Source organism: Pristis pectinata, chromosome 2 (assembly GCF_009764475.1).
Source record: "Pristis pectinata isolate sPriPec2 chromosome 2, sPriPec2.1.pri, whole genome shotgun sequence".
NCBI lineage: Eukaryota > Metazoa > Chordata > Chondrichthyes > Rhinopristiformes > Pristidae > Pristis > Pristis pectinata.
Genome location: NC_067406.1, coordinates 134,973,430 through 134,988,410, shown reverse-complemented (window position 1 = coordinate 134,988,410; position 14,981 = coordinate 134,973,430). Strand labels below are relative to the sequence as shown.

At 44.2% G+C, this 14,981-nt stretch overlaps 1 protein-coding gene across 1 annotated transcript in view; it reads right to left on the bottom strand.

Moving 5' to 3' along the window:
• The window catches only part of dkk2 (dickkopf WNT signaling pathway inhibitor 2), a 34,922-nt gene extending 23,793 nt beyond the window's left edge, over positions 1-11,129 (bottom strand). The window contains exon 1 of the mRNA XM_052009159.1: positions 10,734-11,129. Within this exon, the coding sequence (XP_051865119.1) occupies positions 10,734-10,928 (195 nt within the window). The 5' untranslated portion in view covers positions 10,929-11,129. The remainder of the gene's footprint in view (positions 1-10,733) is intronic.
• Between the last annotated feature and the right edge of the window lie 3,852 nt (positions 11,130-14,981).

Sequence of the window (14,981 nt, the reverse complement as noted above, 5' to 3'; positions counted from 1 at the left end):
TGGTGACACTTGCGGGCTGCCCCCAGCACATTCTCAGTAATGCAAAAGATGCATTTCGCTGCGTGTTTCAATGTACACGTGACGAATAAATAAATATCTAAAAAACATCTAAAAGCAAGTTTTGGTTCAGCTGCTACTAACTAGTTCAAGCACTAACAATGTTTGATCAAACTAGTTACCAGGCAATAGGCATTTCCCATAAAGCAGCATCTAGTATGATAAGATGCTCTTGACCTCACAATCTACTTCATTCTAACCTCGTACCTTATTGTCTACCTGCACTGCACTTTCTCTGTAGCTGTTACACTTTATTCTGCAGTCTTTTATTGTTTTACGTTGTACCATCTTGATGCACTGTGTAATGAATTGATCTGTCCGAATGGTATGCAAGAGAAGTTTTTCATTGTAACTTGGTACAAGTCACAATAATAAGCCAATTCCAATTCCATCTTCAGAAGTAAAGGGAAGATAATGCAGAAGAAAAAAAGGCAAATGAAACTTATGTATATGCTTGTTTATCAAAATAAATCTAAAAGATCATATATTTTCATTGTTCCTAGTAGCCATCCAATTGGCAAGGAGATAAGTGCCACAAGCCACATGTTAAAAGCTGCAGGAGTCAGGATTAAAAGCTGGATAGGACATTCGATAGAGGTGTACAAGATCATGGGTCTAGATCAGGGAAATTGCTCTTGGTAGTGGATAGTTCAAGATCTGGGGCAGAGATTCAATATGTTGGGCAGAAAGCCCAAGAAAAGCTTTTTTTATCCAGTAAGTGGTTATTCTCTGGGACTGGTAGAAACAGAGTCATTCAGGGCTTTCAAAATGGAAGCATGGGATTGGTGTAAATGGGAGCTTGGTGGCCGATGCAGGGTCTGTTCCGTGCTCCACAGCTCTGTGATTCTCCATAGGAATTGGATAGGTACTTGGGAGAAATTAATTTCCAGGGCTAAGGGAAAAGAGCAGGGGTATGTGACAAAGTAGACTGCCAATGAAGAGCTCCACATAGATTCAGTGGGTCAAAGGGAATCTCCCATGCTTTCATGATTCTTTGATTCTGCGAGTCTACTACTGAGCAAGAAAGGAATGTGGCAAAATTATCATTTGCTACAATAGATGTGAACTACAGAAACAATAGAACAAGAAGGGGCCACTTATTGCCCCTGGTGCCTTTCAATGGGATGATGGCAGGTCTGTCACCTTCCTATATCCATCACTTCTCTTATTCACTCAATTGCCTATCAACAACCTATCAAAATCAGGCAAACTTCTCAACAGCAACTGTTGTTCCAAACTTCTAATACTCTTTATGTGTAGAAATGTTTCCTAACTTCAGTCACGAAAGGTATGCATCTAATTTTTTAGTTCAGGCTTCCTACTCTGAGATACCAGTGCCAAATACATAATGCATTTCTTCTATCAGTTCAGCTAAATATCTTGAAAACTTTGATCAAATCACCACTTAATCCAGGGAATAAAGCTATGGTTTGTGTAACCTCTCCTTGTGACTCAGCCTTGGGGAGTTCAGATATCTAGCTTGTTTATCTACACTGCAATCTCTCCAAGTCCAATGCCTCCTTCCAAATGTGGGGTGCTCAGAAGAGGAGGATGTTTTATTTTTAAATTCTATTTGTTCGCTCTCTTCCTCCTGGCCCCATCCTCTCTCAACTTTTTCCCTTGCATGCTTTCAACTGCTAAGCCAGAACTTCTTCCCACTATCCTCCATTCCTCCTTTAATACCCTCATAAATACTATCCCTTTACTAAAATTAAAGCTACTTCTCACATCCTATGTTTGACTTAGCATTCCATTACCTTTATGCCTCTGCAAAGTGCTTTGGGACATTATTTTCTGCAGTCAAGATTTACAGTATATATTGGCAATTTGTTGATATTAATCAAATGGCTGTTCAAGTTATTTCATTTTTCTTGCAAGATGTTATTTCTCCTCCCTTGTAGATTATAAGAGCCAACCACATAGTGCGAGACTGGATTCTAGAGTGAGTGACTACCTTTGCCATCAAGACAGCATTTGACCCTTGGCAACTAGATACTCCAGTAAAACTGAAGTCAATAGGTATCAAAAACACTCCATTGGTTGGAGTCATACATTGCAGGAGGGTGGTGTGGTTGATCATCCCAAGCCCAGGACATTACTAATGGAATTCCTCAGGGTGGTGTCCTAGACCCATCCGTCTTTGTCTGCTTCATCAGTTATCTTCCTCCCACCATAATGTCAGATGTATGGATGTTTGCTGATGATTGCTCAGCTGTGTTTACAACTCCTCAGCAACTGATGCAGCCCATGTCTCCAAGTAGCAAGATCTAGACAACCCTGACAAGGACTGACAAGTGGCAAGTAACATTTATGCCACAGAAGTGCCAGGCAATGACCATCTCCAACAAAGGAGAGTCTATCCTGTCTTTGACATTTAATAATCCTTCACCATCAATTTCCTGTCAGTCACCATTAACCAGAAACTCAGCTAGACTGTCCACTTAATGACAAGACAGCTCAGAGGCTATGTATTCTGCAGGGAGTGACATCCCGAGACCTTTCTATCATCTACAAGCCACAAGTTAGGAGCATGACGGAATACTTTACACTAGTCTGCATGAGGACAGCTCTAACAACTCTCAAGAAACTCATCACCATCCAGGACAAAGCAGTCCATTTAATTGGCACCCCATCAATCACCTTAAACATTGATTCTCTCCACTGTAGGTGCACAGCAGCTGCAGCGTGCACCATTCACAATATGCAACACAGCTATTCACCCAGACTACTCCGACAAACCTCCCAAATGCGTGATCTCCACCAGAATAAGAGCAGTAGATGCATGGGAGCACCACTACCTGCACATTCCCCTCAAGTCGTACACCATCCTGAGTTGGAGAAACATTATTGGTCTTCACTTTGTCTAAACCCAGCAGCTCTTCGGGAATACCTTCACCAGAAGGACTGCAGTGGTTCATGAAGGTGGCTTACCACCAGCTTCACAAGGGCAATTAGAGAAGGCAATAATTGATGCTGTTGCCAGCTACACCCAGATCCCAAGAAATGTGTACTTGGTTTGGTAATGATTGGAGTGAAAGTGAGAAAGCACACTTACTTAATTGGAGGACATTGGTGAACCAGCTTTTTATAAGATGGCAGCTTCTTCACTGAATTCAATTTGTGCTGTTGAGACTGGAGCTCAAACCTGAATGTCAAATCTGCTTCTCAGTGGAAAGCTATGTACACTGCATGTATAGCAAGAATTGTTGAGCAATATATTCTGCTTCAGTCTGATACAAATACTTGAGTATTAAGCATTATGGGTCCTCCTGTTGCTAAAAAATGGCTTTCAGTGTGAAATAGCTATGACGTTAGAAGCAAATCCTATCTTCAATCAGGTCTGCACCCTGTTAACTTATCTCAACCAAGGTAGAAGGAGGAGACTAAACAATTGACAGACACTTACAGTATACAAAAAAGAATAAAATCTGCCCTACTCTTACATGATTCCAAAGAACCCTAATGAGAGCATGTGGATGCCAGATGAGAATAAGAATTTGATGTGATTTTCTCGAGCAGTCTCAGAGTCTCAGCCATAAATAGAGGTTGGAGACACAAGAGACTGCAGACGCTGGTATCTGAAGCAACACACAATCTACTGGAGGAACTCAGCAGGTGGAGCAGCATCTGTGATGTTTCAGATCAAGACCCTGCATCAATTTCTTTGCCCCCATAGATGATGTTCCTCCAGCAGATTGCACAGTAGTGTAGCTGTTTGCGTAACGCTATTACGGCGCCAGCGACCTGGGTTCAATTCCGGCCACTGTCTGTAAGGAGTTTGTACGTTCTCCCCGTGTCTGCATAGGTTTCTTCCAGGTGCTCCGGTTTCCTCTGGGTGCTCCAGTTTCCTCCCACATTCGTACGGGTTAGGAAGTTGTGGGCGTGCTATGTTGGCGCTGGAAGCGTGGTGACACTTGCGGGCTGCCCCCAGAACACTCTATGCAAAAGGTGCATTTCACTGTGTGTTTCAATGTTCATGTAACTAATAAAGATATCTTATCTTATCTTATTTAAATGTGGGTCAGCTGGGTGAGGTGTGCCTGAGAATTGCACCTCAGGAGAGAAAGGAAAGGTTTCCTTGGGATGCTTGAATTTAGAACTTTCATAGAATGTGAGAAGATGGCAATGAGGGAATCGAGTACTTGGATCAGGAAGTACACACTACCACCCTCACACAGTGAAAAGTAATACATTTGGAACCCATGAGGAGTGCCAGGACCTTTACATACAATAGCATGGTAAAGCCCTGCCGCCACAAGTCGGTTCCTGTTCAGGTATAGGGGAGGAAGGTTACTTCTGATGAACAGGAGATGAAACCCACCAAGCGTCAGAAGTGATGAGAGTGATTCTAATCTGCAGCTTTGAGATTGCATCATGCGGGGGTGGTTCAGTGAGGAGTAGGATGGTGGAACAGTGAGGCTGCAGGGAATCCCAGCCCTCATGAGCATACTGCTTTCCAACTCCAGTGAAATGAATGATCACAGGCAGTATCCTGGCTGTTAAGCAACCCCTACCTTTACACCCACTCTGCTCCATGCAGTTTTGAAAGTTTGGAACTTTTAGATGTTTAAACCTCCCTCATAACTTCATATCATTTACAGTTTTTGAAAGCATTGCCTTTAATCTCATTTGTTTTGCTATCTAACTGTCTCTTTGTTGTCTTGCTATTTTTATACACAGAGTAAAACAAATATAATTTTATTTTCTCAGACATATTATACCAGAAAAACCTTTGCTGACTGTGGATACCCCAGACATTCATTAATCATTCACCACTGCTGTTTACTCTCCAGCTCCTTCCCTGATGGTTCCCTTCATTTGTCTGTTACCCTCCCAGCCCGACCCATTTGAGCTACTATTCTCTCTCGCTCTCTTTCCTCCTCCTTACGCAGCTAGGGGAAGAAAGAAATCAAGATCTTGTGTAATTGACAAAAAAGCCTTCTGCAAATGCTATTCCCTACAACTATACAAAAAACATTAACGCTTTTGTTCTTTAAAATGTCATTTGTCTGCTGTAAACTTGACCTGTTGGAATTCTAATAATTCAAAGTGTAATGCTAGAAAATCTGAATTGTCAAATATTTTGAGTTGAGCAATGTAAGTAACACATCAAAGTGAGATCTGAATCGAGGATTGGAGCTGGTGTGTGCTGTGAAATATCAGGATTGTTTTGTAGATAGAGTAGAATTAACTTTAACCCTTCAGTCACCGATCATAGCAACATATAATAGAAGTGCTAAGCAGCACATAATTACTAGGAATGGATATATAAAGAAGAACTTGAAATGAGCAGATTCTTTTCATTAGTACAGAGAAATGAAGTGGTGATGAGAGGGAGATGTTTAATATTAGGCAGCTTTGGGGCAGATTCCTTCCAGTGGTTGAGGGGTGGAGATAGCTATAAGATTAAATGTTAGAGATTTAGCCAAGAGAGCAAAAGAATTTTTTTTTTGGCTGTGGAATCCACATTCAGGGCTAGTGATTAAAACAGATGTTATGCCCTCAAGCAATGACAAAGGAGAATATTGAGAATGGAGCAGAAACAGAAGGTTAGGACTACTAAACTGTGGACGGTAAATACTAACATGGACCGGTTCAGCTGCATGGTGAGACTCTGTGTTGTAATTCCTATGTTATCATCTTGTAGAACGATGCATTAAAATGAGATTACGTGTCATGTACATATTAGTAAATAAGATACTTTCCGTGAAATGATATATATTTCAAGACAATCAATCAGATTATCACTGACTTAGATGACATGAAATTTGTTGTTTTGTGGCAGCTTACAGTACAAATACATAAAATTACTCTAAGTTAGAAAAATAAATAAATAGTGCAAAACAAAAGGAATAACAAGGTAGAGGCACAGAGTACAAAGGTAGGGAAGTCTTCCTACAGCTGTACAGGTTCCAAAAGACGTACAGGTTAGGAAGTTGTGGGCATGCTGTATTGGTGCCGGAAGAGTGGCAACACTTGCGGGCTGCCCCCAGCACATTTGTAGTAATGCAGAAAGATGATTTCACTGTGTGTTTCAATGTACATGTGACCAATAAATAAATATCTAAAGTATCTTTGAGGCAATCAGACCTGGAATATTGAGTAGAGTTTTTGTTTTGTTGTTTAAAGAAAGATATACTTGCCTCAGAGAAAGAACATCTAACAAGTTCATAGGATTGATTATTGGGATGGAGAGATGACTGATGAAGAAAGTTTGAGTGGAATTTGGAAAACTGAGAGATAATCCTTCTGCAATATTTGAGGAAGTTTTACAAGGTGCTTCCTCTGTTGGGGGAACCTTGAACAAAGGGGCATTCTTTCAGAATACACGGACATCCAATGAAGATTGAGATGAGGGACAGAGAATAGTTAATGGTTATGATTAGTTTTACGGCTGATATAAACAGATTTTTGGACCACAGAGGAATCAAGATCTATGCCAGGAAAACTGAGCTGAGGCTGCAGATCAGATCAGACGATGTTAGAACTCATTTGAGGGCTTGTGTGGCCTGTTTCTTTCAGTCTTGTGTTTGAACCAATTTCTTGAGCTTTTGGTGAAAAAAGTGGCTCACTTTGTGACCACGTTACTTCAACGGAAACAGGCCAGTCTGATCACAGTGAGGTGATCCTTCCCATGGCTTGTCCTAGCTCTCTTCCCTGTAAACTTCCTTTTATAAAAGGCAGTGATACCTCTTAAGAACCAATAAGTGGTGCTGTCTTTGATTTGCTCCATTCATTGTAATCAAACAAGCTTTTGATGAACGTCAATGCTAACTGATGAGGATTATAGTGCAATAATCACCTGCAACAATTTTGCTTCTCACGCCTTCACCTCTAATCTCCTCAAAGGACCTGATTTGCCTCCCCCCTCCCCATTACTCACCCACATGCTGTTCTTGGTAACATCACCAGAAAACAAAGCATCATATTCCACATTTAAACTAATGACATCCAACTCTCAGCTCCACCTCTCATGACCCAGACTGTGAGTCCAGCATTGTCATTCCATGAGCAGGCATCTCCTCCAACTTTATACCAAAGCCTTTGTCTTATTGCCCCATTCTTTAGCCACCAACTCCATCTCTCTTATTGGTATTTGTCTGAAATTTAGCCAGACTATTTGTAATATCAGCATCATACTTGATCCCGAAATGAGCTTTGGATCACATATCCATGCCATCATCATCAAGACCATCAGTTTTTGTTTCCATAACATTGCCCAACTCCACCCTGCCTAACATCATCCAGTGGCATGGGGGGCAGAAACAAGAGGGCAGAGGTTTAATGTGAGAGGAAGGAGTTTTAAAGGGGATCTGAGGCATAATTTCTTCACACAGTAAGTGGTTGACATGTGGAATGCGCTGCCAGAGGAGGCAGTGGAATTAGATGCAATCACTATGTTTAAGAGGCATTTAGACAGACACTTGTATAGGCCAGGCAGTGAAGGATGTGGTCCTAATGCAGGCAAATGGGTTTAGTATAGATGGGCAAATGAGTTGATAGGGACGTGGTGGACCAAAGAGCCCATTTCTGTGCTGTATGACTCTATCTGTTTTTGACCCTCATCCACACCTCTAGACTTGGCTATTCCAATGTACTCTTGGCTGGTCTCCCTCAGTGAATCCTTCCTTAACTTGAAGTCATTCAAAATTCAGCTGCGCATTTCCTACCTCACACCAATTTGCATTCACCCTTCCCTTTTCACTTATTGACTTAAATTGGTTCCCGTTCAAGCAACTCTCAATGTTCAAATTCTCACCTTGTTTTTGTATCCCTCTACGATCTTACTAATTCTATTTCACTAGCCCAACAACATTCCAAGATAACTGAAAAGCAAAACCCGCAGATGTTGAAAATCCAAAACTAAAACGAAAAATGTTGGAAATACTCAGCATGTCAGGCAGTGTCTATGGAGAGAGAACAGAATCTGTGTTTCAGTTGATAGTCTTTCACCAAAAGTAGGAAAATTAGAAATCCAACAAGTTTTAAGTTGCAAAGGAGGACCTCTTGTTCCAGTCACCCTTTCACAGGTGCTGCAAGACCTGCTGAGTATGTATATTTCTATTTAATTCTCTGAGATACCTGCACACACACAATGCTTCCTTCCTCAGCCCCAGATGTAATTACTTCACCACTGGCCCATTGCGAGCTGCTAGGGTTTCAGTCTCCGGAGTTGCTTCTATACCTTTCTGCCTCTCCCCCTCTCTTTCTGCCATTGAAACATTCCTTTTGACCTCATTTGTTTGACTAAGCACTTCACTATTTCACCTAATATTCCCCTATGTGGCTTGTCAAGTTTTTTTTTGTTTCTTAAACTCCTCTGATGAATCTTGGAATGATTTCATATGTTGAAGGTGGTAGTTGAAATGTTGTTGTAAATAATTGTTCCACGTTCGGATTAAATTCTTGACACAAGGTGTCAGCCTTGGCTCAGGGTTGAAGCCTTGCTCTGCGTCAGAAAACTGTTCATTTAAGATCCCCTCCAGATTCTTGAGGATATAATGCAGGATAACACACCAGTAAGTTAGATAAACTTAAGGCAGAAAGATCAAGGGATTGAGGGGTTTGGTGAACTGGCACAGAAACTGAGGCCAACATTGATTAGCCAATACTGATCATATTGAACGGTAGGGCAAGCTTGAGGGGTCTATTACTGTCTTGAATTCTTGTGCTCTTGAGATGTTCTGCTTTGCTGCCTTTTGGATGAAATGTTAAAATAAGGCCTTCACAGTTCTCTGTAGTGGAGATACAAGTGGAAGATCACCTGCCATTATTCAAAGAAAAGCAAAGGTGTTCTCCTGTGCCTTAATCAATTTAAATCCCTCAACCACCATCCACAACACATTATTTGTCCAGTCTAATTTATTGTCTGAAAATTGGCTATTGTATTCACTGCAATGACTGCATTTTGAAAAGTATTTCATTGGGGCACCCATGAAAGATGCTGCATAAACACAAGCTCTTTCTTTCCTGTTCACCCAGTCATTCAATCCTGTATGATAAATGCATATATTACAACTGCAACTGGACCATCCTCTCAGCGACAACTTCATTGCATGCCACCACAGGCTGCTATAAAATGCAGAATCTGAATAGGTGGCTCTATCTGCTGAGTCTGCACATTATTGAATGGACCCTATTTGGTACATTTGTGGTAGGTGAGACAGACTGGCTGAATTTCTGCAGCACATTTCATGATCTGGAGTTGTCCCAGAGCACATTACAGCTGATGAAGAAATTCTGAAGTGTAGACACTGTTGCAAAATGTGGCACATTGTGCACAGCAGGATCCCACAGGCAGAAAATCTTCTTTAGTAATGCTGGCTGAGGGATAATTATAGGTCAGGACACTGGGGCAAGGTCTTCCAATTTTCTCATGGGATGCTTCCGTTCGCCAGAGGAGCAGATTCGGCAGATCAGCAATGTTACACCTCACACCAAAGTTCAGTATCACACCAAAGCTTCAGCACATGGATCAAGAATTAAAAATGACATTTGGCCTCAGAGGTGAGAGTGCTGCCAACGGCTGACACCAAAATGGCTTTTATAATTTTAACAGTAATATGGATTCACCAGGTAACCTGCTAATATGTTATTAATTATTCCAGTTGAAGATACTGAACCCCCCCCCCCCGTCATAAATACATGGCAAAGTAAACTCTATTTCCAACCTCATACTGCACTAATATTTCTGATACTAAATCTTCCACTTCTTCTTAAAGAAGTTTCATTGCGGTTTACCGAAGTTTAATTGCTCGGTGACTTTAAAGAGAATTGCTTCAAAATAGCTACACATATAGAAGGGACATTAAAGCGAACCGGTCCATATCAGTGACAAAGAGCCCAGTGTTCTTTTCCCCTTTAAGGATCCAGAGAGCTCGATCTATGTTGCTGACAGCGGTGCGTTTGAATTTTCTCGGCGTTTTTACCGCTCTAGCGTAGTTCCATAGCGGCAACAAGGAAATTAAAGACCGTTTGATTCCGTAATTTGAAAGTGGTTGGCTCCCGTGAAGTGGAGACCCGCCAAAGGTACCGCGGAAAAGCGGCTTGTGTCTGCCGGCAGCTTCCCCTTTGATGCTCTCTGTTTCAGAGGCGCATTCGACCCCTTCCTGAGAAAAAGTAGCTTCTCCCGCTTTCTGTCAAAACTTCCCCCATTTAACCCAATCTCTCTCTCTCCGGACCTGCCGTTAGAGGAAGAATCTATGTCTATCTCTGTGTCATTCCTGGCATCCATCAGATCTCTGAGCAGCCGTCCCCGTTCCAAGAACAGAGCAAATCTTTTAACGTTCAGACAGAGATCAGTGTAATATTTCCAAAGAATCCACCGTCCCTCCACCAATTACAGACGGACCAGTCCGCAGATTCAACAGAAAACTCACTCCGGTGGGAAATGGGACCTTCTCATTCTCTCTCTGTCTCCCTTCGACCCCCACCGTCCCCGATTTCCCCCCGAACCATCGCACAGACCAAAAGCTGGAGGTAACAAGAGGGCTGCGTGGGATTGAGGGGTCTCAGCCCAATGCCGAGATGTGCAACAGCATCATCAAACACTATCCGTGGGGTGCAAGACCCAATCTCAGAGAAACACCCCCTCCCCTCCAAAAACAACCCTCTGCCTTTCCCCCCAACTCGTTGCCGATGGGACATCCCAGAGCGCAGGAGGAGAGTCCACTCACCTGGCTCCCGGCGGCGCCTTTCTTATTGATCTTCGCCTGCGGGATGCCGGTGGATCTGTTGGCCGGCAGTGGTTCCGGAGACTGCCCGTTGACGGGAGACTTGATGGAGTTGACCTTGGACTTGCCGCTGTCAATCCTTTGGACCCCAAGTATGAGGAGCGCGGTCCAGAGGAGGAACCATCCAGTAGAAGACATGGCAGGAGGCGAGTCTTGCAGAGAGCGCCAGGGAGGTGAAGAATATGTGAGTGGAAGCGGCGCCAACGTTAATACTTCAACTGTCAGCACTGACTCAACAGGGCAGGGTTAGGCTCGAGCGCACGGCGTCTGGTTCTCCCAAAGGAATCGATTTATCGGTAATAATCTGCAATGATAAAGTCTTGCAATTGCTCCGTTGGACGCCGCAGATTGCTGTCTGCACCCCTCCAGCTCTCTACCCCTCTATTTATAGACCCTCCTCCGCCCTTCTATGCAGCAGATGACGGGCGGCGTGGGGAGGGGGGGGGGATGGTGGGGGGGGGGGGTGGGATACAGGCTGCTCTCCCTCCCCTTCCCCGCTACCGCCGCCACCGCAAAACCACCTCCCTCCCCATCCTCCAAGCGATCATCTCCAAAAGACTCAAACCTATGGCATGACAATAAACTAAAAGGGGAGAGCCGGGATGGGGTGTAGAGGGGGAGAGGGGTGGGGGACCCCGCGTTGTACGGGCAAGTGTGGGTCAGACCCTCCAATTCTGCCACCTCAATGACCCATCGCCTTATTTCCAGCGCCGGGATGAAATTCTGATGGCTTGCAGATCGCACCGCGGATATTTTTGCCTGAAATGCAAATACATTCGGAGATGTTCGAGTTGTCAGCCTCCAGTTTGTCAATGGCTAGTCCAAGGGGTGAGCGCCTTTGACCGGTGAGGAGAGGGGCTGGTTGCCTGATCAGTTTCAGTGATATTGACAAGGCGGCCTCGACCCACTCTCGCCTCCCCCTCTGTCCCAGACACAGCGAAGTAAGCGTTTGATTCTCGGACGTGAAGAAGAACCTTCTTCCTTCCCGCTATGTAGACGGGGGAGAGGGGTTAACACTAAAGTGCAAGAGGTATTTTGCAGATAAGTTACAGATCTGGGGGACAAAGGTTTGGTTACGCTCTCCACAGTTATTAACTGTAAAAGGTTCGCCTCAAGGACCGATCTCTCTCTCTCTCTCTGTTGCTCGCTCTTTGCAATCGGTTTCGGGAGGCAGACTGCGCCAAGAACAGAGAATCCGACGGTCGGCCAGCCCCGTCCAATACACGGGCCACATGTGGCAAATCGCCGGTCCAGATGTGGCTAATTGCATTCCTTACTGCAAGAACAAAAACAGGAGTAACTGTTGCAAGGCGAATGATCTCAACACTCACAACTATAAGGTGTCAGCTTGGAAATGTTAACCTTTGTCAGTAAGAGGTCAACAGTTGGGGACAGACAGTGATTTTAGCTCCTGGGTTACTGAAAGGGGTTAGAAGTGTGCAAGGAAAATCCCACTCTGAAATGCCCAGAGAAAGTCTTGGCCCACTGAGTTGTAAACCCCACTCCGGGTAGTCCTGTGAGGAGAGGAGACCTCACCTTCTCAAACCTGAAGTCCTAGTGTTGATAAAACTTGGCATCCTGCCAGGGGAGGAGATTAGGTGATACAGAGATTCCGCAATATATTCGTGTTCCAATAACATTGGCCATGTGTACCCAATTGCCAATGGCCAATTGGTGTGACCCTTTCTCTCTTCTACTCTTTCACTTTGAACAGAAGATACAAAAGCTTGAGAGCACTAGGGTCAAGGTCAGCTTCTATCCTGATTCTATCAGACTCTTGAATGGACCTCCCATACTCTACAAGATGAACTCTTGATCTCCCCATCTACCTAGTCATGGCCCTTGCATTTTATTTGTTTACCTGCACTGCACTTTCTCTGTAGCTGTAACATTATATTCTGTATTCTGTTTTCCTTTTTACTATCTCAGTGTACTTATGTATGAAATGATATGTCTGGATGGCATTCAAACAAAAACTTTTCACTGTATCTCAGTACATGTGACAATATTGAACCGATTACCAATTTCATCTTCAGAATTCCCAATCCACTTGGACTCCTGCTTCTGGCCTCTTATCTCCTCTAGATCCATTCATCACTAACTGCTGGTGTGATATTTACCATCCAATTTTTCCACTGCCCTTACTCATTCTAATCTCAGCACTCACAACCACCCACCGCCCCCCCCCCCCCCCACCACCACCGATATTGTCATCCAGTCAAGTGGAGTTTATTGTCATGTGCACAAGTACAGTGAGGTACAGGCAGAGAGACTGGGTACCTTACAGAGGCTGAACACCAGCTCTCGGAACCTCCTCACACCTCCCACTGGACCATGACTCCACCGCTGAACATCAGGCCATTCCCTCTCAAAGAGTCACTGACTTCATTTCCTCTGGTGATTGTTCCTCCACACCTCCAGCCTTATAGTTCTCAAATCATGCACTTCCACCTCCTTTCCAGGGTTCATCAGCCTGTTCTTGTCCTATAGAACTTACTCATTCCTCTCTTGAATCTGCTCTTCCCACACAGCTCTGATGCACTTATTACTTTGACAGCTTCAGTTTCTGGTCCCAATCAGCTCATTTTCACCATGGAAATTCACATTCTCTTTATCTTCATCCCACAAATGATGTCCTGTGCCCTTTGATTCTTCCTTGAACATGAAGGTCAACTGGTTCTCCTACACCACCATCCTCAGGGACCTGCCTGAACTCATTATCACATTGAACAATGGAGACCTGATGCAGGTTTTGAGTCCTGATTTGAGGCAGGTTTTGAGACATGATTTGAGTCCTGATGCCGGGTTTCGACCCGAAGCATTGACAATTCCTTTCCTCCCACAGCATGGCGCGCTGAGTTCTTCCAGCAGATTGTTTGTTGCAGCACATCGAATAATTTCTTCTCTAACTCTGGAGATGCCAGATGGTGGAACCTGGAGCAAAAAAAACAAGATGCTGGAGGAACTCAGCAGGTCAGGCAGCATCTGCGGAGGGAAATAGTCAATGTTTTGGGTTGAGACTCTTCATCAGTCCAGATGAAAGGTCAACCGTCCATATCCCTCTACAGATGCTGCCTGACCCCCTGAGTTCCTCCAGCAGCTTTTTCCTTCTTCAACTCTCATTCATTTCCTCCAAGTCAAAGGCATAACGACAAGAACTTGCATGGATCCAAACCATGCCTGTGGGGTCAGTGGAACAGTCCTCGTTTCAGTCCTTCTCGGGCCCCCACCTCCGCTACTTCGCGGTACACAAGTGACTATCTAGGTGCTGCTTCTTGATCTTGTACACAACTCAGAAGTTTCATCGCCTTTGCTGCCAGTTTCCACCCTGTCGTCACTTTCACTTGGCCCATCACTAACTCTAAGCTTCCCTTAACTTTTCTACCTCTGTCCCAGGACATAGGTTTGTGACCAAAATTCATTATAAGCCAACAAACTTCCACATCTTTCTTGACCACACCACCTCCCACTCTGCTTCCTGTAAGGATTCGGTTCCATTCTGCCACCTTCTCCATCTCCATTGTAACTGTTCTGATGATGAAACTCTCCACATCAGGGCCATTGGTTGCCCTAACCATCGCTTCCCTTCCACCACAGTCGACAGTGCTTGCAACTGCAGCTATTGCCCCTCCAACGTACTCTCTCCTCCCACCCAGAGCAAGAATAGCACTCCCTTTGTCCTCACATTCCACCCCACCAACCATAGAAAGCATCCTATCAAGATGTATCGTGGCTTGGTACGCCAACTGCTCTGCCCAAGACTGCAAGAAGCTGCAGAGAGTTGTGGACACGGCCCAGCGCATCATGGACACCAGTATCCCCTCCTTGGACTCTGTCTTTATCTTTTGTTGTCTTGGTGTAGCAGCCAGCATAATCAAAGACCCCACCCACATGGGACATTCTCTCTTCTCTCCTCTTCCACCAGGTAGAAGATATAGGTGCCTGAGGGCACGTACCACCAGACTTAAGGACACCTTCTACCCTACTGTGATAAGACTATTGAACAGTTCCCTTATTCAATGAGCTGGACTATGACCTATGACTTCATGACCTCACGATCTACCTTGTTGTGACCTTGCACCTTATTGCACTGCACTTTCTCTGTAGCTGTGACACTTTACTCTGTACTGTTATTTTTTTTACCTGTACTACATCAATGCACTCTGTACTAACTTGATGTAACTGCACCGT